Genomic DNA, 26,446 nt, shown 5'->3' with positions numbered 1-26,446 from the left:
TAGACAAGGATGAGATGTTAGGAAAGAAACAAACATATCTCTGTCTTTGAGCATTTCAAACACTCGTCTGTAACCTGAGCTCCTGCTGTGCTGCAGTGGAGTCCAAAGTGTCCTCCAGCTCAGTCTTCAGCGCCTCCAGCTCCTCTCCCAGGTCCCTGCGCTGTCGCTCAGCCTTTGTGCGCACCTGCTTCTCCATCTCCAGATCCTCCTGCAGCTCGCTGATCTGAGCCTCCAGCTCCCTGATCCTCTTCTGGGCTGAGTTCTTGGCTGCAGCCTCCTCCTCAATCCTGGAGGATGAGACGTCTCATTATCTATGAAGCTTGAGGAGGAGTAATTTATCAACTCAATATGTGAATTTTACTGAACCTGGCCAGTGCGGCGAGCAGTTCCTCCTCCTTTTTGGCCAGCTGGGCTCTGAGCTCAGCGATCTGGGCCTGCAGGTCTGCGATCTGGTCATTGAGCTCAGTGGAGTCTCCCTCAAGTTTACGGCGGTTCTTCTCCAACTCCTGACGCTGTTTCTCCTCTTTTCTCAGACGCTCTGTGAGTGAACAGAGACAGATCCAGACTTTATTCGACTCATTTCTCACAAGAAGATTCTGGCTACAGCTCAAAAATTGAATTTCAGGGTTTATTATCACCTGTGGCTCGTTTGCTTTGGGGGACAAAAATGATACAATTGTAGCGGTTGTCACTTGGTTCGTTTGTGTTTGCAAGACAAAAGTCTCTTGGGGTCCAAAGTTGTAAACAAAAGCCACGTGCGATTGATTTTTTTTCTCTCATTGGTCAGAAATCATACCTGGAAGGGGGGGGAGTTTCCCTATCTTCATTCATTTATTCATGTTTTTATTCGCTTTTATTCACTTAGATGTTTTGTCCCACATCTGTGCGTGATTGCTGTGTTCACATATGTCCAAACGATCCAGAGGTGAATACACCCTTATAAACTTTTTTTTTCCCCACTGAGAATTTTTAAGCTCGAGTGTTTCTGTAGGTGAGCAGAAATGCTTTTAATAAATCCTGAATGTAACCTCTGGATAATGCATCTTCTTCACCAAATTGACGCACTGCAAAAAACTGAATCTTACCAAGTGTTGTGTCTAATTTTAACCAAAAATTGTCTTGTTCTACTTAATTTGAGGCACATTCACCTGGTCAGTCCAGAAAATGTCATGTTTCAAGTAATTTGGAGGCAAAATGAGGTCTAAATTGCTTGTAACAAGTAAAAAAAAATCTGCCAATGGAACAAGAAAAATTAGCTCAAAAATTTGCTTAAAACTAGAAAAATGTCTTAAGACAAGTAACTTTTCTCTTGTCCCATTGGCAGATTTTTTTTAACTTGTTGCAAGCAATTCAGACCTCGTTTTTGTCTCAAATAACTTGTAATAAGACATTGTCTTGACTGGCCCTGTGAATGTGGCTCATATTGAGTCTAAAAAGACATTTTCTACTGAAAACAAGACAAAAACACTTGATAAGATTTCATTTTTTTCCAGTGCACATCTCATCACTTCAGATTGAATATCAACATGTCACTGAGATTTGTGGATTGTTTGGCAGATGTGAGTAAGAAGTTGAGCCTGGGGGTGGATATTAGATATGCAGAATCCACATGGATTTAAGAAATAACCATAAATACTTGCCCTCCAAGTCAGTGATCATCGCTTCATGTTTGTTCTTCAGTTTCTGCAGACTTTTGGACTTCTCCTCTTCCTCAGTCAGGTTGGTGGTGAACTCTGAGATCCTCTCCTCCAGCTGCTTCTTCTCCTGCAGATGAAAATGTGAGGTTTAATTAACGTTGATGACTAAAAAAATTAATCCAACTAATTACATTATTTTCAATTAATTAAACGAATTAATCGCATTTTAATCTCATATCTGCTTAAGTTCCCCAAATAAAGAATATTAATTATTGGACACTACAAAATTGTAAATGTCAGTGTTCACTGCCATTGACGTCTATAGTCGTCAATTTGATTGTAACCGTTTCCTGCGTCTGAAGAAGTAAATTAAGTTTTTCAGAAGGAGGAGGTGGGGTCTGGTGGAGCTTGTTAATCAAAATCCTGCTTGTAAACTACTGTGGGTGAGAGCGGTGCGCTCTTTGGATGAGAGCTCAGCATGGATATGAGGAGAAGATGTGAGATGACAGAGACATAGCGAGACGCTGGAAGTCAGAAAAGTTCAGGCAGTTCACGCTCCAACTGAGGATGTGTCGAGGTAGTTTAGAGAGAAAGAGCGGCGCCATCGTGAGAAAAGATGACAGAGATCATGGAGAGGATCAAAGGATGGAGTGCCTGAGACGAATGTGATCAAAAAAAAGTATGCTTAGTCTATTTTTCAAAAGAAGAGAGTCCACTCTTCTTAGGTAGTTTTGGTGTTTACATAGTCATAGAAAACAACATAATCTGGGTCTTGAAAGATCGTTCTAGATGCTCTGAAAATAAAACCACTGTGGCTGACCTTAGAGAGTTTGCTGTTCTGGTCGTCCAGCACCATCACATCCTCCTCCAGCTTCTTCAGCTTGGCGTCCGTGGTCACCTTCTCCATCTGCAGCTTCTGTCGAGCTCCTTCCTCTTCATCCAGCTGCTGCTCCAGTTCCTGCACGAGCAGCAGAAAGAGTTTCAAAAGTCAGTGCACTGTGTTTTTTTTTTCCTTTCCACATCTCGCTTTGAGATCTATAGCTACACCGACCGTGATGTTCTGCTGCATCTTTTTCCTGTCCGTTTGCATCTGAGTCACCCTCTCCTCCTCCTCCTCCAGACGAGACTCCAGATCATGGAGGATCTCCTCCAGCTCCTGCTTCCTGGTGGCCAGACGGGCTCTCATCTCCTCGGCCTCCGCACACAGCTCGGTCTCGGCCTGCAGCTGCTCCTGAAGAGCTAACTTCTCCGAGTTCAGCTGATGAAGGAAAGTCACAGAGAGACCGTCAGCGATAAAAAATAAACTTCCTGATTTCTTTCTCTGAGAAGAAGCACTTGTGTTCAGTTTATACGTCGTGGAGACTCTCACCTGTTGCTGTTTGGCCTCAAACTCTTTAATCTGCTCCTCAGCTCGCATCTGCTTCTCCTTCACCTTCAGCAGCTCCTCCTCTTTGGCCACCATCTCCTCCTCTTGCCGGGTCACCTGCAGCAGAGGCTTCACCTGAAAGAGAGAGTTTAGAAATCAAACTGTGCTTGAAACAAAAGGTAGTTAATAAACTCAAAAAGCTCAAAACACTTAATACACTCCTCTATGACCCCCTTTACCTTAGTGAAGAGTCTCCACCACTGCCAGTTCTTCAGTTTCAGGTACGCAGCGCAGTTCCTCTGGATCACCTTCATGGCGGTCAGCTGCTGCTGTCTCTTAGCAAAGGCTCTGAAAGAGGAAAAGATTAGGTAAAATCACAAAGTCAGTGGAAATTATGTCAAAATCTAGATATTTTTAAATTATAAGGCAATAAAAACAATCTATTATCCACTTAGCGTTCCTTGCATGTCTTACTGTTTAGAATTGTGGGGACCTACATATAAAACAAGTATAAATTCAACTGTTGTTTTACGAAAAAGGAGCTGTACGCATTATCAATAAGACAGATTAATATATACACACTGATCTTTTATTTTTAAATTCACACATAATGAAATTTCCTGACATATTTTATTTCAAAACTAGAAAAGCAGTCAGAGAGCGCAGACCTCCTCCAAGCATATTGTGATAGTCACCAACACTTTAGTCCGACTTTAATGTTATACTCCCTTTCAGCAGACTGTCTGCTACAATTTGGTGTTAGTTGCAGGTTTGTAGGATAATTTGTTGCCTGACAGTGTTGAAAATTATGATGACCCAGATCATATTTCATATTCTGGATCTTAGTATCCAGAATTTTGCCAGGATCTGGATTGTACTTTAACATCTGTCAGAAATTATGGTGACCTTGTCTTGTATTGTTTTACAAAGCAATCCGACCATTTATCATGGAGTTATATACACATATGGTGAAAACGGCCATATCTCACAATGATAAAGAATCCTTAAAAAAAAAATCCCGGATCCAGATGGTGATTCAGATCAGCTCCAAAATTTAATCAGAGACTCACTGTGATTCAAGAGCCGTTTGCAAGTTTCCTGTTTAGAAAGCTCAAAAAGGTCTAAAATGAAGAAGTGCTTCTGATGCTGAGGTTTAAAGGTGCCGTAGGCAGGATTACCCAGGTAAGATGGCGATTTGAAAACCAGCACAGCCCCTCCCGTCCTGTGTTCTCTGACATCAGGCCCTTACGCAAGTTTAGCCCCTCCCACAAGAAGTTTACACGCAAGTTCATGGTTCTTCTTTTCGCTTTTGTTCTTCTTCTTCTTCGTGCTGTCCTCGTTTAACTCTTGGGTGTTTGGGGGGTTGGAAGTCCGACAAGGCAGGTAAATATGTGAGCCGGGACTTCCTCATGCCAATTCACGAGAACGAGACCTTTACAACCAATCGCTATGAAGGACGAAGTGCCGCCCCTCGGCCAATCAGGATAGAGCCTGAGGGGCTCTTCTGATTGGTCAAAGATACCTGGAGTGGTCGAGAATCCTTGTCAGCTCATAACAGAGACAGATGGAAATGCTGCGACCTAGCGGTAGTGCAATTATACTACACTCATAAAGGGTTATCAATGGATACTCAAACATTTAATCTAAAGAAAACAAAAAAATTAGCACTGACTAGCTAAATCCTGCCTACAGCACCTTTAACTGTGAAATTATGCAAATATAAACTTAAAAAAACAGTCATTCATATTGCATTTTTGAAAAATGGTCTGTTATTTTTGACAGTTATAAGTGTTGATCACGTGAAGATGTTATATCCAAATGTTATACCTTTTTTGTTAGCTTAATTTCATTAAGTTTATGAAATACATAAGCTAGGCCCAGATTAGCATCCTGCTTCTGCTTCAGCCTTTTCAGTCGCTACCTGATACAAGAACTTTGGTTTCATTTAAAAATTTTGGTTTGTTTAAAATGTCTGTCTTGTGACTGAATAAATCCCACAACTACTACATTTTTTCATTTCAGCTCAACTCAGATGGCACAGACTTTAGGAGGCAGCACATTTACGTCCTTCACTGTCGGTTGAGAAAAATCGTTCGTACTTGCGGGCCACGTATCCTCTGCACCAGGCCTGGAAGCTGATGATGACGTCGGTGATCTTCATGTCGCGCTCCTCCTCCAGGTGAGCCAGGACTCCAGCTCTGAAGAAGACTTTGCTCTGGCCGATGCGGTACAGGTTGGGGTCCAGCTCCAGAGCTTTGATCTGACATGAGGAGGAAAGATTCAGACTTTAATAGAAGAAAACAAAAGAAGGATCTTATTTCCTGTTTGTTTGAAGCTTGATGACTTATCCCTGATTTCTGATCCTCACCATGAGCACACAGGCTTGCTTTCCATCCATGAAGCCTTTAGGGATGGCGTTTGGAGTTAGGATTTCATACCTGAACAGACACAAACATTAAATCACTCCAAAGGAAGAAACATAATTTAAATTTATTTACTTTTCCACCTCCAAAGATCAAAGTTTGCAGATACATCAGCGTTTTTTATCACCTCTGTCTGAACTCCTGGAAGACGATGCGGTTCGGGAAGCCCTGTCTGCAGATACGGATTCCCTCCAGGACTCCATTACACCTCAGCTGATCCAGAACCAGGTGAGGCTCCAGTTTACCCGCCTGACAAAGACACATGAAACTTTTAAAAACATGTTTTTTCTGCTTTACATTCAGTCATAAACTTGCACTGATCTCTCACCTTTTTCTCGTGGTTTGGGATGATGCAGCGGACGAAGTTGGGGTTGGTGTTCCTCAGCGTGGTCATGAGGTTACCCAGCTGCTCCTTGTACAGTTGACCCACAGTGCGGAACATGCCTTTACGGGTTTTGAATGCACCGTGCAAGGAGTCTGACATTCCTGCCACTTTATCCAGGCCGACGATACGGTCCACTGAGAGGAGACAGCAAGAAGATCATCAGGTTTCAGGTCGGTGTGATAACAATGAGTTTAAATATAAATCCTAGCAAAGACATTTCATCTTTTAGACCAAGAGTCTTCAACTTGCAGCTCTTTGATTCTTTTGCAGTGGCTCATTTTAGCTTTAAAAATATTTTTGACACTAATTAAAATCATTATTTAACATATTGTTGAAGTAAATATGCATCACATCTGTCAATAAAGCCTGCCACCACTCTACTTCACCTCCCACAACATCAACAGCTCACAAAGTTACCATGCTCTTGTGGCTAACCTCAAGTTTTACAGCCCCGGTAAGAAAACTAAATCTACAAAAAGACAAATCTGATACAAAAAATAGATTTTAATTCTGTGCAGATGGATTTATTTGATTGCCAACATAACCACTTAATTGACATAATTGATGTGTGGCAAGACATTGGCAGACGACAAAAAATGTTAATTAAGCGATATTATATTATCAAATTCAGATGCCATTTAAAAAAATGTAATATTTTTACTACTTTATCGAATTTAATTTTCAATTTTAATTTTTTTTTTTTTAATTCTTTATTTTTTAATTTTGTTTTTTTTTAAGGTTAGGAGTTTTTTATTTTAATTGTTTTATTTCAAAGATATTTAAAATTTCATTTTTTTTAAGAAATGTAATTTTTTAATTTATGACAATTGTTTCATTTTTTTAATGTTGGGAGATTAATTTTATTTTTATTCAAAAGATATTTAAAATTTCATTTTTTTTAGAAATGTGGCTTTTTTTAATATTTGACAATTATTTAATTTTTTTCTACACTATTTTTATTTAAAGTCTTTTTTAAAATATTTTGAAAATTGTTTCAATTTTTTTATTTTTTTTAAAAAATTGGAATTTTTTTTTTTTTTTAATCTTTAAATTGAAAAAAAAAAATCACATGAGCAGTTTTATTGATTCAAGAAAATTTCTCATTTAGATAATTATTCACTAGATTTTTTCTTGTTTTGAATTTTATACAATCAATAGTCTTCCTTGCAAATTTAAAGTAGATTTTATGGCTATTAAATGATTTTTATCCTGGTGAGCTCAGGCAAAATGGCTACTTTGAAAGTAAAGGTTGCAGACCTTTGTTTAAGAGTCAAACTTGGCGCAAAGAGTAAGAATGTTTGTCTTTTTTGGTTGTTTCTTTGGTGTAAAAATGCCTCTTGGTGATACTGCTGAAAAATCTCCTTATATCTCTCTTTTTAACGGTGTCAGTTTTGTAAGAAACATGTATCTGTAGGATAAGCAGCAGAACTGACCATGAAATATTTGCTGAATCTTCTCTGCCAACATCAAACAAATTATTCTGCTACCTTCAAACTGTTTTTTGGCACATAAAAAGACAGTGCCATGTTCTCTTCTTCTCAAATTTGAGGTTAATCCAGTGACAGAACTTACTGTCCCTCCACAGGTCACAGATGAATTTGTCTCCAGACTGATTGAGCAGCGTGGCCACACACTCGTTGAGAGGATCCATGTTTTTCATCAGCCACTCGAGGGCGTTGTAGTCCACCTGCATCACAAGGAGAGGTTTGCTTATGACGAAGCATTGAAACATAAGCACGTTAACTTCTAACCCCTTTCACCAGGAGCATTATCTACACTTTGTTTTAACAGAGTGAAAGTCCAGTGACCTTTCCAGCGTAGTGGAAGATGGAGAAATCAACGTCAGCCTTGAGTTTCTTCGGTTTCTGGAACTTGGTGTTTGATCCCTGCTCCTGCACCACCTTCTCCACAAACGTTTTGTCTGTGGCTTTGGGGAACCAGCACTCTTCATCCAGCAGAGCCAGGATACCTGGAGGACCGGCCTGTGATGATCAATGAGAGACAACAAACATCGCACACGACCACAGGTCAAAGGAAGGTCGAAGGAATCCTGAATCATCTCTCAGAAGTTGTGTCAGAGGCTTACGGGTTTTTCGATGAGGTCGATGCAGGGCTGCAGGTCGAGGCCAAAGTCGATGAAGCTCCACTCGATGCCCTCCCTCTGGTACTCCTCCTGCTCCAGGATGAACATGGTGTGATTGAAGAGCTGCTGCAGCTTCTCGTTGGTGTAGTTGATGCAGAGCTGCTCGAATGAGTTCAGCTGAAAGAGAGAATTCAAAACCATTAACCAGGAATGCAAAATAATAATTTCATCCTACAACTTAAAAATTAACACGTGAATTCTCTATTAGTTAACTTTTTCTTTTAGAGATTTCTGTAAAACTCAGTCGCTAAGTGTGGTCAAACATCCTTGCCCCATCATTACAGACTTATCAAATCAAACCTCACCTGTCCCTCATCTTTTTTTTGATACCAGATGATAAGAGGTCAGTTTTCTGCAGTGTTACATGCTGCATAAACATCAACAAACTCTGCTTCTGACCAACAAAAATGTTAGGGGGCGATATGGGGAAAATGTGTCAGTATGTTTTTATGGCAGGATCAGGATCAGAATGTTTTTTTTTAAGTTATTTTTGGGGCTTTTATGCCTTTATTTGGATAGCAGAGCAGGAAACAGGGCAAGAGTAGGGGGTGACAACCAGGAAAGAGGTTTCAGGCTGGATTCGAATCCTCGAATCGACCTGCACGAGGGAGGTGGCGCGGAGCTTTGCCCGACCTAAAGCACCAGGCTGCAAAAAAAAAAGGCTTTTGCCTTATTTTAACTAAAAAATGTCTTATTTTACTTGATATGAGCCACATTCAACTCATCAGTCCAGATGTCTTGTTTCATGTTATTTAAAGACAAAAATTAGGTCTGAATTTCTTGTAACAAGTAAAATAAAAATCTGCCGATGGAACAAGAAACATTCACTCGAAAATGTCTTAATACAAGTAACTTTTCTCTTTTTTCCATTTTCAGGGTGTCTGCAGTTTTAAAAAGGCCAAACTTAAGACTTTTCAAGACATTTTTAAGACTAATCATCAATGGACTGTGTCAACTTAAAGTCCAATGTATTGTTTCTCATGTTTCTTGTCTTATGGAACTTTAATGCCCCCTAAACGGCATATTTTGTGATCGATATTCCTGGTTTTAGCCTTATTTGTAGGCTTGAAATAGTCTTTCACCATGATGACTATCTTAGTCAGGTAGTCAATGTGTGTTTGTTGTCCTGTGTATTTATTTTTTCTGGTGCAGAAGTTATGTCATGATGATGATTGGCCACAGGTGCAATCGCCACCTCTTATTTAAGACGTCCTGCCCTTTTGATTAAACTGTTTGCCTGATGAAGGTCTGAGACCGAGACGTTGCAAATAAATGATTTTCTTGCAGGTTAGACAGTGTGCCGGAGTCCACCTTCTTGTTCAAGACCTAAATGAATCAAATTTAAGACCCATTTCTTGTCCATACGGGGAAAACTTCAAAAACATGACGGAAAATTGGAGGCACAGTATTCCTTGCAAAATATTTGTTTTTCTTAGGTCTTAGCTTTGTTTGTCGGATGTTTGACTCTTTTTTGTGTCTATGTGTTATTTTAATTCATTTTATTTGTTTTATTGATTTTTTTTTAACTGTGCAGCACTTAGGTAAATTTTATTGTTTTTAAAATGTGCTATATAAAATTAGAATTAAACATTTGTAAGACCTTTCAGAATCGTACAAAAGACATTTAATGAGATTTAAGATAATTTTAGACATTTTCAGGCCTTAAATTCAAATTATCGCATTTTAGACATTTTAAGACTTTTTAAGACTTCGCAGATACCCTGATTTTCTACTTGTTACAAGCAGTTTATAACTCATTTTTGTCTTTAAACAACTTAAACAAGACATTTTTCTGCACTTGTCAGGTGAATGTGGCTCATATTGAGTTTGAAAAGACATTTTCCACTAAAAAGAGAAAAAGAAAAACACTTGATAAGATTTCAGTTTTTCCATCTAGGCTCTCAGAATCTGGATTTTATCAGGATTGTTTTTTACATATAGACTATTTTTGAACTACAAAAATATTTTAAGCCCCAATTATTTCTTATCCTGCATCCTGAACTCTTTTAAGCTCCTTTTTATAACTTCAATCTTGTTTTGTGTCATTTTTTTTTTTTTAACTCTTACATATTTATGGAGCCCCTGAAGGGACACAGGCTGAGGAAATGGAAATATATATCTTGCATGTGCATGAGAAACTAAGTTGTGCTCATAAGAAACATATTTTTTTGTACTTCTTTTCTGCCTATGTCCCTTTAGGGGATCCGTAGATTTTCAAACACTGCAAAAAAATGAAATCTTATCAGGTGATTTTCTGTCATTTTCAGTAGAAAATGTCTTTTTAGACGTAATACGAGCCACATCTTCCTGACTTGTTTAAAAAAAACGTCTTATTACAAGTTATTTAAAGACAAAAATGAGGTCTAAATTGCTTGTTACAAGTAAAAAAAAATCTGCCAATGGAAAAATAGAAATAAAATATTATAGCAAATTTTTCTTCTTCCATTGGCAGATTTTTTTTTCTTGTTACAAGAAATTCAGACCTAATTTTTGTCTTTAAATAACTTGAGATAAGACGTTTTTCTTGACTGTTTGGGTGAATGTGGCTCATGTCAAGAATAATATGACTATTTTTACTTAAAATAAGACAAAAACACTTGATAAGATTTCAGTTTTTTGCAGTGCATCATGATAAATACATTCATTTAAAGACGTCAGCTGGAAGGGTTGTTGAGTTTCTGCAGAATGTTCAGAGCTTTAGTTTTATAACAGTAGCCCATGCACCGTCCAAAAGTAGTTTTTCAGCTGTCATCATCATCATTATCATCATCATGGAAATCCACACTGACCTCTACACTCCCTGGTTACAAACTGCAGCTGCTTTTTAATCTGATCCAGCTTTTCCACATCTCTCTGGGCAGCAGTATCATCTGGACTCTTGCCTTGCAGACACAGGCGCTTATCGCAGCCAACAGAGAGCTCTGTTTGATAAGAGAACCAGAGCGACGCTGCCAAAGTGTCATCTGTTTAGTCCTAAACTGCTCACCTCAAAGATCTCAAATCCAGCAATATCGAGGATGCCAATGAAGGAGGCTCCCTGCCTCTTCGTCTTGTCCAAAGCTTTATTGATCCGCATCACCAGCCAGCGAAACATCCTCTCGAAGGAGGCTTTAGCCAGAGCCTCGACTGCAAACTCTGCCTGCTCCTGGGTCTGGGCCTTCTGCACGTAGTCTCTGCCAACCTGCAAGACAGATGCACAAGCTGATAAGTGAATTGTCGTGAAATTAGCTGTAACAGTGGCATATTCTATATTCTAAATTTTTATATTCTATCTGAAAGCACCTGAAATACTGACTGATATCCTGTCAATTAAATTAAAAAAGTTAAACTTTCATGGAGGGATCACAGACCTTGATTCTAGGAGACAGAATGGCTCGTGTGAAGTCGGTCACATTGATGCTCAGCAGGTGACACACTTTCTGGGCAGCTGAGGGTGAAACACAGGGGTCAGACTGGAAGATGAAAGGAGAAGACTTTGATGACACGTTACAGATGGAGATGTGTGTAAATGTACTCACCAGTGTTGTCCGGCATGGAGGCTTGATCAGAGTGACGCTCCTTCTTGAAAGACATGTTGCCCAACTGCAGCACAGCCGACACCACCTTCATCAGACCTGATGGCGACACAAAAAGAGGTCAGTGTTTGACTTATTATACATGATTTTTTTGAGGCTTTACATTAAATTAGTCAATGAAGGGAAATCTGCATGTTCTTCCCCAAGCGGAAACCTCTGGTCTTAGAAAATGAGACAATGCTGAAGTGCTAAAGTCTGCTGTTTCTGGAGAGTCCGCTTGAGGCTGGCTCCAGAAGTACAGGAAGTCACATTCACACCAAACCAAAAAAAGATGTTTTCAAAGCAGAAATTAACTTATTTACAGCCTGGTTCAGAATCATCTCCTGTCTGAGTCGCTAATTTTACTACCGGCACCCACTGTACGGGGGGTGAATTTGTTTCTAACTTGGCTATTCAGAGGATATTAAGATCCCGAGGTCCTTCAATAAGAGGCACAGCTCAAGTCACGTGACCAACAGGCGCCCTAAAGCTGTAGGCAAAGCCCTTGCCACTTACAATATGGCCGCTATAGCCGATCTGCTTCAATTTCCCTCTCAGAAACAGACGTGTGACATCGACGAGACTATGTCCATGTTTTATACAGTCTATGGTCTTTCCCCATCTCTCTTTATCCTGTCATCAATAATAAAAAGCTACATTGCTGAAACAGAAATTGAATCCACTAAACTCCCCCTTTACTCTTAAATAATTTAAGGTTTAACCTTCTCAAATATAAGGGTTTAAGCTTTTCATAATATGAAAAGTGTTATCAAGTATTGTGAGTTTTTTTGAATCTATATGAACATGTTTGGATTAATTAGGGTCCTCGGCCTGATTTTTCTTTTATTTCACATTTTTGGTATTAAATTTAGTATCGTTTACCTTTTTCCTTTCTTAAAGGTATTTTTTGGGCTTTTATGCCTCTTACTGGATAGTAGAGAGGACGGTGGATAGAGCCGGAAACAGGGCAAGAATAGGGGGTAATATGCAGGAAAGAGGCGACAGGCTGAATTTGGACCACGTGCACAAGGCTGAACCTCATGGAGCGTGACCCAAACCACCAAGCCACTGTGCAAAAATCTGGATTCTTATCAAGTGTTTTTGTCTTATTTTAATTAAAAATTGTCTTGTTTTAGACGAAGCAGTCTACTCCACTACAACTGCTACAGCATTTTTTTTTATAATTTTGATAATTCTTCCTTCATTGAGACTTTCTAAAAGAATACAGTAGACACAGCGCACTTTGTATTTCTTTAGCAACTTAACACTAAGACCTTACAGGTTTAACATTTAACGGAGTCTGTCAAATCTTTCATCTTGAAATTTATGGGGGACGAAAATCATTTCAATCCAGTCATTAACATGAGAGGAATCAGATTTCAACCATGTCCCTGTAACAGCTGCCAAAAGAATTCATGCTAGTTTGTTATCATTCATTTTCCATGGATTAAAGGAAACATCCGTATAAATTTTATCACACAATTGATGTGCCTGTGAATGTCTTTCTGTAGCAATGTTATTAAACTGCCTTGAGAAGGCTTATCCCTTCTTTCCCAAAGGCTTAACTCAGGTCTAATAAGAGCTGAACACTCCCGTGGCTGTGTGCACATCTGCAAGTCAGTGTTACAGTGAATCACGCCCCCTGCATGTTGAGACCATGTAGATCCTCTAAAATCAGAGACTTTCAAAAAGAAAAAAAAACTTAAATAAGCAAAAAAGCTCAAAAATAATATGATGAGTACCGATTCTTTCCTCCTCAGGGATGCTCATGATCTGAAAGGCGTCCATGGTCTCTGTGAACATGTCCTTGTCTTGCTGGCCTGGGATTGTCACGTGTCCATTGGACAGGAAACGGTACTTGCTGTAATCCTCCAGACACAACTCAGCTGGACAGAAAGAGAAAGAAAAGAGAGGTCTTGTTAGACGAACAGTTGATTGTGTTTGTTTACATTTTGGGTGTATTTACGATGATAAAAGGTCTCACAGCGCAGCTTGTCTCCTGCTCCTGACAGCATGTAGTAGAAGATGTGGAACGCTCTCTCATCTTTGGCTTGTCGGATGGCTCGAGACTTCTCCAGCAGATCTGGAAACATTTCAGTCAAGGAGAAACAAAAACACAAAGAAATACAAGAAAACAGAACAGCATTTCCCTTATTTTTCATCTATATCAGAATTAACAGCTGAAAGTGGTTCAAAGTTGAACCCTAGTGGCTCTCTTATCTATATTTTCTCTGTCTCTAACAGTTTTGACACAGTTACATCATGGTGTACATGGTGTACATCCATGTACAAACTTGCGGAGTCAAATCATGACAAACAAGCTGACAGAAAACCCTCAGGCTGCTGATTATTACAACATGAAAAGCATTCTTCAGTTTTCTTTTGCACTTTAAGGACCTGAGGCGTCCTAACTAGTTGTTCCAGCTGTGAGCGTCAGAATAAAGACAGCGATAAAGGATGCAAGTTTCAATGTTTGCTCCAACGATGTATCCGTTGACGTCAAAGTTGATCCTAATGAATTTTCCCTACAAAAGGAAAAGAAAGTCAATTACAATCAGTTAATCTACATTGCTTCAAAAACCTTTTTGTTAATTGAAATCTCACTATGATTGGCAGAAAGGTTTGCAATATCTGAAACAAAGTCTTCAAGTTTCAAAGTCATCCTTACAAATCTTGAAGAGTTATCGTTCTTGACAGTCTTTGCGTTGCCAAAGGCCTCCAGGATGGGGTTAGCTTGCAGCAGCTGTTTCTCCAGTTCCCCCTGACAGACGAGACACAGTTAAAGATCACGCCACAGACTCTGAAAACATCCATCATATCCCGTACCCTGAAATTAGTCAGGCAAGTACATCGAGATCCTTTATTAACCTGGACAAACCTGAGCAATGTGTGCGAACTTGTTCATCTTACTGAAACAGAACTCAGGCTGTGTGTTTTAAAAAAAAAGACCTGAAGGTATGTTATCATTGCAAAATCAATCACACACACTCACGCACGCACACACAGAACAACAAACTCCATATTCTGCACATCCCAACATGCATATCCCTGCAGCACAGCACGCCCGCCCAGGCACAAACACTCTGTGAGACATGCAGAAACAAACAGAAGGGCACAAGAAGCACACAGAGTGGTTATCAAAACCCTCCCTAAAGGAAATCCAGAGTGCACAGTGACCCCGAACAATGACAAGATCTGGACTGACAAGATTACAGAACATGGCGGCTGACATACTTTTATTTTAAAGTCCTCTGAAGAAAGAATCAGGAAAAGTTTATTTAAAGCATTTCTCCTGATCAGGGTTCTGGCCTGCTGTTTTCTACTGTTCTGTCAAAACGCTTGTTTTCTAATCCTAAGGTTGGCTTTTCTAAATATCTGTTTATCCTCTTTTTTTTTTTTTTTTTTTTTTTAAAGTGTGATATCAAGCCATAAGAATTTTAGTTTACTAAATTCAATACCAAAGCCAATCGCTAGCTAGCTAAAATTATATCACTATGTTAACACAAAGCTAAAGCCAATTGCTAGCTAGCAAAAATGATATTACTATGTTAACACATAGCTAAAGCCAACTGCTAGCTAGCAAAAATAATATTACTATGTTAACACAAAACTTAAGCCAATCACTAGTTAGCTAAAATTATATCACTATGTTAACACAAAGCTAAAGCCAATTGCTAGCTAGCAAAAATAATATTACTGTGTTAACACAAACTTAAAGCCAATCACTAGTTAGCTAAAATTATATCACTGTTAACACAAAGCTAAAGCCGATCGCTAGTTAGCTAAAATTATATCACTATGTTAACACATAGCTAAAGCCAATTGCTAGCTAGCTAAAATTATATCACTATGCTAACACATAGCTAAAGCCAATTGCTAGTTAGCTAAAATTATATCACTGTTAACACAAAGCTAAAGCCAATCACTAGTTAGCTAAAATTATATCACTGTTAACACTAAGCTAAAGCCAATCACTAGTTAGCTAAAATTATATCACTATGTAAACATAAAACTAAAGCCAGTTGCTGGTAACGTAAGTTAAGTCAGTATTCTCAAAATAAATATAGAACCAGCCACTTGCTAGCTTAACATGTGTCAAGCAGGAAGCTAGTTAGCTTTTTCTATATCAGTATCCAAAACATAAAGCAAAAGCCTGCTGCTAGTTCACTTAACTTACGTTAGCTCACTCCATATAAAACCAAAGGTGGTTGTTAGCTTAATTTATGTAAATATGCTAAACAAAAGCTGAAGCCCATCTAGTTAGACAACATGCTTAATCAAAAGCCAAACCCGGTAGCTAGTAAGATTTACATGTCAATACGCTAATTATATAGATAAAGCCAGTCACTCGTTAGTTAAACTAATGACAATATGGTAAGTATAAATAGAATAGGATAGAAAATACTTTATTTATCCCTGAGGGGAAATTCAGGAAAGCTAAACTTGAAACTTAAACTTAGCTCAACTTGTACCAACATGTTTAATATTAAGTCAGTGCAAGTGGCTAATTAGCTCAACTTATATCAGCTTTCTAACTCTAACGCCAAAGTTGGTCTATAGTTAGCTGAACTTATGACAATATGCTATGTATAAAGCTTAAGACAGTAGCTTGTTAGCTGAACTTATAACAACATGTTTAATATAAGGCCAATGCCACTGACTAGTTAGCCTAACTCATCTCAGCTTGCTAAATTAAAAGCCAAAGTTGGTCCCTAGTTAGTTTTACTTATGTATCTAAAGCTGGTGGCTAGTTAGCTTAACATTTGGTGACATGCTTAATGTAAAGCTGAAGCCAGTCTTTAGTTAGCTTAACTTATATCAATGAACTCATTACAAAACTTAAGCTAAAATTGGTCACTACTTAGCTTAACTAAGTAAAACTTAAAAAATGGTGAGGATTTCTCACTTGTCTAAAAATATAGGGACTTCAATGGTGTGAAAGAAGCAATTCAGGGCATCCTCACATGTGTTTTTCCCTGTCACTAATCAAACAACGTATCCATCAGTGATCATCTATGGAGGTAGAGCTAAACGTGTTTGGCTGAGTCCGCAAAAACAAGGTTGCTCCATGCCTCCAGATTTTATACCAAGGTAAGTTAACTAACTCTTTTTCTCATCTACAAGTATTTTAGTTTGCATATTTAGTGAAAGATACAGGTATCTACTCATTTATTTTAATATGGAGACAGTTGCAACTCTGATATCTGTATGCTAATTGTAAAGCTAAACCCTGCAGCAAGTTAGATGTCTAAAGGAAGATGTACACAAACTGTTAAAAATGTAAAAGGGTTATTGATGGACTGTTTTATGCTCTTAAACAAGCAAAACATAGTTTATCCGTCTGTTAGCGTCAAAGGTATAGAAGCTTGTGCATTTAGCATAGAGCGAGCTAGCTTTTACTTTATGCCACATATTCCTCAACATGTTTAACCCTAAAAACCAAAGCAACATAAAATATTTCCTTTGCCTTGTTCTTGAAAAGACACACAGAGACATGACCTCAACATAAATCTGGTTAGTAGAGGGTAACAGACAAAGAAACGTGTGAACACCATGCATATGGAGCTGAAAAGATGAACTCACATGTGATAACACTGCACTGCCCTGGAGGAATGAGAGAAGAGAGACTTCAACACATTATATGCACTGCAACTTACAATTATCTTTATTAACTGTTTAAAGCTTTTCTTAACATTGGTAAACTGTGTTAAATTATACTGTATTATAAGTGCTGCTAGTGTTACAATGACGTGTATATAACTATTTTTATGTCTTATACCATAAACACTGTGCAACAGCTTATTGTAAAATAATATTCTATCATATTTAAGAATATTCATAACAAATATATACATTTTAACTGTACCACAACTTATTTACTGTTTTGTTGGTATATTTTATTAATATTATATTATTTTAATCTTAATATTATATTATTTTGAAATTTATATTAAATTATATTTAAATTGAATTACATTTATATAAAATTAAACTAAATTTATTTTTACATTACATTAATTTAATACTAATATTAAATTTAAATTATACTAAATTCATATTATATATTATATTATATTTATATTATATTAAATCATGTCACATTAAATTATGTTACATTATATTATATTATATTATGCAGTATTATACAGTTTAATTATATTATTTTGATATTATATTTATATTACATTTACATTATATTTATATTGAACTTATATAATATATTATATTATATTATAATTTATATTATATTAAATTTTATTAAATCATATTACATTAAATCGTATTATTTCATACAGAATTATACAGTTCTATTATATTACAAGTACTGGTCCATATTATTGTATCATATTACTTTCCAACTGCTTCAAAACTGTTAAATCAGACTTTTTTTGTAGTGTACCTCATGCCACAATTGACCTATTTCCTCCTACTAACACGTTTTATAAGTCTGGAATGGAATAGAATAGAATAGAATAGAATAGAATATTCTTTTATTAATCCCCCATAGGGGATATTTTTAATATGGGAAATCTCTTATTTAAATCAATATTATGCTCTTTATCTGATTGCAAACACACTTGCTATATCTTCTGTTGCTGCAACAACTTTCTCCTCTGATGATCAATGCAACATTGATTCTTAATATTTGATGCCACCTTTTGCACAAAAAATTACGTAATCTGGGAGGAAACCTGAGGTAGCTGATCGAAGTAAGAAGAAGTAATGTATCAAGCATTTCCCTGTACAAGTACACACTCATCACATCTGCATTCTGCTCTACTTTCAGTGACCGCGGAGAGGTGAGGCAGGCACGTCCAGACCTGAGAGAGGAATGTGCAGCAGCCTCCACACACTCTCCTGGCTCAGGAGGATAACACTAAAAAGATTAACTCAACCGTAAAGAGCAAAAAACATATGGAAAAGTACAAAAGGCATGTGGGTACATCGTGGCTCTTCCAAATGTCCAGACGAACCTTCAGGAGTAAAAGAAGAAACAGCAGAGACACTTTAAGGGAAAAGAAAAAGATTTACTGACCTGATCTTTCTTTGATTTGAAGGATGAGGCGATGTGGGCGAGATACTGAATGACTTTCTTGGTGTTTTCTGTTTTTCCTGCTCCTGATTCACCACTGTTTTAAAAAGCACAACACACTGGTCTTAGTGTTTCATAAGGAACTCATTCAATAACAATCAGGACATTACTTTTTTTTTTTTTTTTAAAGTTCTTCAAGGTGGAGAAAAATCATTTGCATGCACAGATTAGTTAATAAAAAAGGAGGAAAGTTACTTACGTGCAAAGGATGGACTGGTCCTCACGGTCTGAGAGGAGAAAAACAAAAATATAAATCAGGAAAAAGGAAATTAGATGTAATATCTCCCCATATTCCCAAGTTACAGCCGTAAAAACTGATGTTGATAATGACAATATCATTACTAATCCATCATCGGTACCCTGCATCATGCTCCTGTAGGCCGTGTCTGTGATGGCGTAGATGTGAGGAGGCATCTCATGTCTCTTCTTGCCCTTGTACATGTTCACAATATCCTCAGTGTAGATGGGCAGGTATTTGTACGGGTTGACCACCACGCAGAAGAGACCAGAGTACGTCTGAGTGAGACAGGACAGAGTAATTATCAAGAAGCTATCCTCCCTGAGAGGACGTGTGAAAGTAACGTGTACTGGTGGTGGAAAAAACCCAAACTGACATAGATGAGTCCAGAGTAGTATCTCTCCTTGAGGTTGTGCAGCACCGAGGCCTCATTCAGGCAGGTGAGCTCCGCCATGTCCTCCACCTTGTTGAATTTGGGCGGATTCATCTTCTGAATGTCGTCCTTGTTCACTTTCACCTGAGATTTAGAGACAACATGTTTCATTCTCTGATTTATCAATAAAACGAAGGTCACCACAGTGCAGAGAGATGAGGGAAGACTTTGCTCTGACCTTCTTTCCGGAGTCCGAGAGCTCCACCACACACTCGTCTCCCTGCTCCTCCTTGATTGAGCCGGACTCAAAGCCCATCTTCTCTGAGGGGACCCACACCAGCTTCTTGGTGGCCCAGTCGGCCTGGGCCAGAGGGTTGTTCCCCGCACTGCGGTCCCCATACAGGAACTTATCTGCGTCCGTCATGGTAGCTTCAAGACAAAGAGGGAGAGCATTAAAACAACACTTCAAACAAAATCTTATCAAGTGTTTTTGTTTCATTTTAAGTTAAAATTGTCTTATTGCAAGTGATATGAGCAACATTCAATTTATAAGTCCAAAAAATGTCATGTTTCAAGTTGTTAAAGGTCCCATATTATGCAAAAATCCCTTTATTAAGTCTTTTAGTGAAATTTGTGGGTCTTTGGCTTTCCTCCCAGCCCACAAAATCTGATATTTAATGACAAAACCTGTAGGTAGTAGAGCTTGTGAATGTAAAATCACGACCTAAAACAAACTGTTCAGATTTGGGGGATTTGCTGATGTCAGCGATTCCCTTTTTTGACCAATCAGGAGCAAGTCTGACCTGATTGGTCCACCGGAGCAGATACCCCCAAACCCCCTCCCTGCCCACTCCTCTCCCCAGTAGGAGGAAGGAGAATGCCAAAATCGAAGAGCCATCACTGCTCTGTTTTTGGCTGTAAACAGACACATAGCTCCATGCACAAGCTTCCCATCTTGGAAGAAGACAAGACTAAGTCTCTAGAGTTCATTTATCAAGCAAATGTGCCAGCTACACTCAGTAAAACTGTGCATGTGTGTGTTAGTCACTTCACGGCCGACTGCTTTTCCAACTTTGGACAGTCCAACAGAGGGCTAGCGAATAGACTGGTCCTGAATCCAGACACATTACCAAACATCCTCCAACAAACCTGAGACCCTGGAAATGTGAGTATTTTAAATGCTGTGTGCTGTGGAGCAGATGTAAGAGCTTTTCCTCAGTGTCCCCCCTGTCTCTGTGTTAGCTTCAGGATGCTAACTTTAGCTGCGGTTAGCCTGTTGTTTTAGCCTGTAATGCTACGGTAAACGAGCTTCGCTGTTTTCTAAACATTGTGCACTCGGAGCTCGTGGCGCCGCCCCAGTGACGCTGAAGAGCAAGGCGGTATCAGCGGTGGCTCATTTACATATGAAGGTCACGCCCACTAAATCAGAGCGTTCTGAACAGAGGGGCTATGAGAGCCTGGAAACTATGCTGCTGTGCTTGATTTATTGGCTTTTTGGACCAAAACATGTTACTACCATTTCATGAAGACATCAATGATCCATATTAAACTGCAGAAAAGGAGCAGAATATGGGACCTTTAAGTCTAAAAAGACATTTTATACTGAAAATAATGATGCTGGTTCAATCCGACTTGTGGCCTCTTCCTCACTTGTCACTCTCTACTCTTACCTTGTTTCCTGCTCCATCCTAAACCCTGTCTTTTCTCAATTAAAGGCATAATGCAAACACATGACGCCATAAAAAGGTGTGCTTTACTAATTAATGCCAGCAAGGTGCCAATGTGGCTCCATGGATATTTTTAAAATGACATCATTTTTGATAAGCTAACTATAGCCCTAGCTGGGGACGCTACAGTATAAGCTCGGACGCTATTCCTGGTTGTAATATGAGCTTCCTGTTGCACTGTGTACACCTGGAAGGACAAACCTACCAGCGTTTGTTTATAGTGTATTTTCTGTCTGTGAAGGGCAAACCCTGCCTTCAAAATAAAAGAATAGGAACTTAAACAATGAATCATAGAAAAAAACAAACAGGTAATCCCCTTTTCAAATGATTTTCCTCTTAAAAAAAAGGTGATTCACAGAAAATATTGAAGTTTTGGGGTGGTTAAACTAACTCAAGAGGCCTTATTGGCATTGGTGGAGGGAATTTCTGCATTGTCTTCGAAAAGTTTGTGGCTCTTCATGGTTCTTGTTTTTGTAATTAGCTGCATGAAAGAGGAACCTGTCTCCACCCACAGAAAAAGATAACCTGGTGTTACACGCAACACTGAACAACATACTGTTAACATAAGCCATCACTCAACACGCGACAATCAGTCTGTGTTCAGTTTGAGTTTTAACTTTGATGCATGACAAATGTTTTCATATGGTTGTTCACCTGTGTGTGTGTTTGTGTGTGTGTGTGTGTGTGTTTGCATGCACTGGCATGAACTCTGAGTCAAACACTCCTCTCAGTGATGAGACGTTCTGCAGCATCAGGAGGTAACATGAGGTGCTGCACAAGTCGGGACACATTAGCACTTGAGCAGCTGTTGTTTCATGTTGGAGAGGTGTGTTATTACCAGCACGAGTCTTCCTTCAGCACGACCTCAAAATGAAACTGTGTGTTCAAACATTAACAATCAAAAAGTTTTGCTACTTTTGCATACAGAGGAAGAAATCCCATCTGGTCAAACCTGTTTAAAGTTAATCTTTGCTTGTGTATTCATGACCTGAGGCTCAGACGAGCCGTGAGTCACTCTGCAGATCAGCTCCCATCTCTACCTGTCTGTCCTTTATTCCCGCTCTGACCCACATTCCTTCCTCACCAGCTCATTATCCAGAATTCCACAAATTCCCCACTTCCTCTCCCACTCCTCATTATCAACACTGTCTTTCTGTGCAGCTTCCGGTAAAGGTCATAAATGTGAAGGTGTTGCTTCAGGACAGTGAGAGTGACTGATGGTGGTGGTGGTGGTGGTGGAGTTATGTAAAGTCGAGGATGGAGATGCAGAGAAGAATGTCAGGAACAAGTCCAGACAGAGAGAGAAATGTCATTATTCCCCGACCGCGCCCTGGAGAAAGATTCACCACCTCCACAAAAAAGGTGAAAATACCCTGAAGGAGATTAAAATCTGTCGGTTCATCACCTCGATTCTGCTTTTACCAGCTCCACGGTGAAAGCAGATAGATGTTAGCTAGAGCGTTCCTCTTGAGATGATGCTACAAGTTAGCATGTTTGTTCAAAGCAGGATCATAAAAACTTTGAAGTAAACAAAATAATTTAATGAATGAGGGGCTTTTTCATTCTAATTATCAAGACCAAAAATGTCTTTTTTTGTAATCTATTGGTCAAAGATTTTAGAAGTTAAATCTGTTGATCAGTTTGTCAGTTTAACGGTCAGACTTTACTTCCTTATTATTGTCATTTATCATCTATTTTTTGACCAAAACGTCAGATTTATTCATTAAAATACTTGAGAGTACTATGAGAAAGTTCAATGCTTATATCAGATGTGTATCACTTCAAACATTTTTTTAATCCTTAAGTTCATAGAAATGTAAAAATGATGTCTTTTGAAATCTAAGATATTCAAACAGTATTGAATGCTGTGAACTCTCTCGTAGGGATGGGTACAGAATAAGGTACTTTTATCAGTACCAACCGAATTCTGTCAAAAGTACCGAGTACCGATTCACAAAAAATCACAAGGTACCATGTTTAGGTACCTAAATGCATCCTTGTGACTGTGCGGAAATGGAAGAGTAGGCGATATTTCATGCTGGAAATGAATACAGCATTATTATGTTATACATTGAAGAACAAATATGTTAAATTGGAAAAAATACAATTTTATGATCAAATTAATTGGTATTTTTTACCACATAAACACAAAAAGTACTGAAAATTGGTACCGTTGAGTACCGTTACTGATTGCCAGGTACCTGGCATTGGTACCTTATTGTTCCAAATGTGAAAGGTACCCATCCCTACTCTCTTGATCTAGTTTGACACATGCAACCTCAATCTTTAGGAAGTCTCCTGACTTGACAGTTGTCCAGAAGATTACCATCGACACCCTCAACAAGGAGGCTGAGCCACAGATCGCTGCTGTTTGCAGAGCGCTGTACCAAAACATACCGATGAGAGGTTGACCAAGAGGGGAACGATACAACAGAGCGGTCTGTCAAAAGCAGTCCAACTTCAGGAAGGATGGACCGACACACCACACACAGAGAAAGGATATCAAACCACTCCTGAATCTGGGCGGCCAGAAGGGTTTTAACTTGATTAGACTGTCACTGAGTCAAGATAAACACCAAGGATGCGCAGAATCCTCTACGGTCTGCGGTGTTTAGGGGTCCAATACCATCTGCTGGTGTTGGTCTACTGCAGGGGTGGCCAACTAGTCAGAGACCAAGAGCCGCAAAAATGATTGTGGTACTACAGAGAGCCATGTCACACATGGGGTCGTACAAAAACACTTCTTCTCACACATAAACGAAATGTCATAAAAATCAATGCATTTCCAAATTTCAAAGCGAGATTTACAGTGTTTGTGTGTTTAAATTCGTACTAGAGAAGAGAAACTGAAACTTAAGTATCAATCCCAACTGATCCCAACGTTGGCATCCATATAAATATAGTTTAGACTGATCAGCACACTACTACCCAAAACTACCACCATAATATTACTGCTCTGATTCCCTGGCCAACTTCCCTGAGCTGGACTTGGATATTTGTCAAGGTGACCCAAAAATAAAGACCAGCTGCTGTCAACACCTTAAGGCTGATTGCCATGCCATGCCCTTTTGATGCAGTGATTTACACTTTAGAGCCTCAAGAAAGTACTGAGTGTAAATGAATTTACTTTTGTTTGGATGGACATTTTTGCATTTTAAATAGTTTTTTTTTTTTTTTGTAAAATAATAAAATAATAAGTTTCTGCAATTTTTGAGCTACATGCCAGATTTTTTAAGATATAAAAAAATAGAGGCTTTAAATTTTTATAGTACATATGATAAAAAAAAAAAACTTCTTGTAGTTGATGAAAAGAAAGCCTTAAAAAATGATCTCCAGAAAATTAAAGCAATACAATTTACAGCCAAGTTAGTAATCTCATCCTTCATAATCTGCATTAAAGTTTCAAAACTCCTGACAGACATCAATCATCGCGTGAAGACACACGATGCATCCGTCTGGAGACGTAAAGCCAGTGTGTGTTTGTGTGAGAGTGTGTGTGTGTTTACAGAGCGAGGGATAAAGGGATCAGTGCACAAGGTGTCATCTGTGTCCCTCTTAAGTTCATTATGTGCTCAGACTCTTGAAGATAAGTGGGGGAGGAAGAGGAACACAGCTCCTCTGGTTTCATCATGTTGTGTTGAAATTTCAGCTTCTCTTGAGCTGGGAAAGTTTAAAGTCACGATTAATTTAAAGTAAGCATGTTGTTTATACTCTTATGGAGTGTTAAGAAAAAACAGCACAAAGGCTTGTGACAGTCACAATGTATGCAGCCTTGGTGCTGATGCTATCCATGGGCTAACTTCCTCAGGAAGTTGCACAAAGTCTGCATATGTTGACACTTTGTGGTGAAAATGACAAAGAGATGCAACTGCATTCATCTTCAGGCCGGAGTAAATTCATCAGTTAGTTAGTTAATTAGTTAAAACTCACTTTAAAGCAGAATTATTCAGCTTATGCATCTTGATAACACAACCAGCTCTGCACGGTTTGGTTAAATTTGTCCTCTCTTGCATGTTTTCAGCTGCATCTCCTGCTCTTGGCTGCATGTCAATCCCACCCTTTATCCGGGCTTCCACTGCTGCTCTTATCTAACACACACACACTTACACACACTCACACACACAGACAGTACAAGTCTGGTCACCTCAGGCCTGTCTCTTTATATGAGCTCAGCAAATTGAACAACTTTGATGGGAGTTTTCCCAGATTTAATAGCTCCTTAAACTCCTTTCCAACCGATTATGACTCCAGATGTGTCAGCGCTTCCTCATTTCTGGAGCATAAGAGGAAAACTACTTTTTTGATCTGCAAGTTATCGATGTAAAAAGCTTAAACTGTCTCCCAAAAACCAGATCCTCTGTCTGTGACTGCTGCATGAATATTCTGTGTCCTGAGGGTAGATTCATGCAGCTGCAGCAGAAGGGCGTGTTCAGAAAAGTGGATCATCTCATGCAAACCACCTGACATACAATAACATACATTTCAGTGACTGATCCAAACCATTTAGAAACTGGAAACACTTCAAATGTCATGCACTCTTCCTTTAAAGCTGCACGGCTTTGGCTGAAGTGGTTGATGCTGCAGGTTTCACTGGAGCTTGTTTGTGTTGCTTGCAGGATAAAGAGAAGTGAGAGCTTTCTGTCATGCTCCTCTCCCTGCTCTGACTCAGCGGGAGGCTAATTTGAGGGTTAAATAAACAACTTAAAGCGTTAATGCAGCTAGTTCGAGTGAGCATGCGCGGGTTTAAAGAGCTCCTCTGTGTCCACCTGATGAGAACACCTGGCCCGGGGCGCGGCTTTTCTTTCATCTTTTCAAAACTTAACGGTTCAATTTCTTAAAATAAAAAAGATGACCACCTCAAAAACTTTCACCTATTGCTCCAAACCCCAACAAACTTTCTCTCCCTACCTTCAAAATTAAAGCATAAACTCACCTGTTTTTCAGCAGCAGCAGCAGCAGGCACTGTAGGTGAGTAAGGTCCGTGTTTGGTGTCCGAGCCCTTCACTGAGTCGCCTCTTCAAGCTGAAGAAGAAGAAGTTTGGAGGTTAAATTAAAAAAAAAAAAGCAGCCTGCGGTCTCTCTGTGGTGTTGAGCAGCGTCCCTCCGCTCCTTCATGGGGTCCAGGCGTGGCTGAGGAGGATGGACGCTCGGCACCTTTTAATCCGCCCTGTTTTATTTTTCGCAGGTAACTTCGACGCCCCGCCCACTTTCCAGCCTGCGGAACGTGCTGCGTTCAATGAGCCTGCGTAAAAACCCGGAATTCTGAGCTACCCTGCCTTAAAAAGCAGAAACCTCTTTATTTTCTAGCATCTGTTCAAATAAATACACATTTTAACAGTTAAGGTCCTAGATTAATCAAACTTGTGGGTAAACTAAAAGCTAAAATGGTTCTATATGCATTAAAAATTATTATAACAATAAATTCATTTGTAAAGCCGTGAAGTGTACAATATAAAATAGTCTAAAAATTAAAAGTAAATAAAAAATTAAACCCATAAAAAAATAAA

The 26,446-nt window shown here is 38.9% G+C and overlaps 1 protein-coding gene across 1 annotated transcript in view; it reads right to left on the bottom strand.

The window, feature by feature from the left end:
- LOC141805060 (myosin-9-like) overlaps positions 1–26,123 on the bottom strand; it is a 36,356-nt gene extending 10,233 nt beyond the window's left edge. Inside the window, exons 1-28 of the mRNA XM_074689748.1 lie at positions 25,873–26,123; positions 19,451–19,641; positions 19,216–19,356; positions 18,961–19,117; positions 18,801–18,828; positions 18,545–18,638; positions 17,092–17,112; positions 14,177–14,269; positions 13,970–14,033; positions 13,493–13,591; positions 13,251–13,394; positions 11,473–11,568; positions 11,305–11,381; positions 10,941–11,135; positions 7,898–8,071; positions 7,620–7,793; positions 7,384–7,498; positions 5,755–5,945; positions 5,554–5,675; positions 5,372–5,441; positions 5,103–5,263; positions 3,243–3,351; positions 3,007–3,138; positions 2,689–2,895; positions 2,458–2,595; positions 1,641–1,764; positions 367–538; positions 75–287 (exon numbers count right to left, since the gene is read on the bottom strand). Of these exons, the coding sequence (XP_074545849.1) occupies positions 75–287; positions 367–538; positions 1,641–1,764; positions 2,458–2,595; positions 2,689–2,895; positions 3,007–3,138; positions 3,243–3,351; positions 5,103–5,263; positions 5,372–5,441; positions 5,554–5,675; positions 5,755–5,945; positions 7,384–7,498; positions 7,620–7,793; positions 7,898–8,071; positions 10,941–11,135; positions 11,305–11,381; positions 11,473–11,568; positions 13,251–13,394; positions 13,493–13,591; positions 13,970–14,033; positions 14,177–14,269; positions 17,092–17,112; positions 18,545–18,638; positions 18,801–18,828; positions 18,961–19,117; positions 19,216–19,356; positions 19,451–19,636 (3,497 nt within the window). The 5' untranslated portion in view covers positions 19,637–19,641; positions 25,873–26,123. The remainder of the gene's footprint in view (positions 1–74; positions 288–366; positions 539–1,640; positions 1,765–2,457; positions 2,596–2,688; positions 2,896–3,006; positions 3,139–3,242; positions 3,352–5,102; positions 5,264–5,371; positions 5,442–5,553; positions 5,676–5,754; positions 5,946–7,383; positions 7,499–7,619; positions 7,794–7,897; positions 8,072–10,940; positions 11,136–11,304; positions 11,382–11,472; positions 11,569–13,250; positions 13,395–13,492; positions 13,592–13,969; positions 14,034–14,176; positions 14,270–17,091; positions 17,113–18,544; positions 18,639–18,800; positions 18,829–18,960; positions 19,118–19,215; positions 19,357–19,450; positions 19,642–25,872) is intronic.
- Between the last annotated feature and the right edge of the window lie 323 nt (positions 26,124–26,446).

Source organism: Halichoeres trimaculatus, unplaced genomic scaffold, assembly GCF_033239565.1.
Source record: "Halichoeres trimaculatus isolate MK-OKI-2021-1 unplaced genomic scaffold, fHalTri1.1 fHalTri1_scaffold_2, whole genome shotgun sequence".
NCBI lineage: Eukaryota > Metazoa > Chordata > Actinopteri > Labriformes > Labridae > Halichoeres > Halichoeres trimaculatus.
The sequence above is the reverse complement of the archived record's forward strand: the minus strand, read 5'-3'. Positions and strand labels throughout refer to the sequence as shown.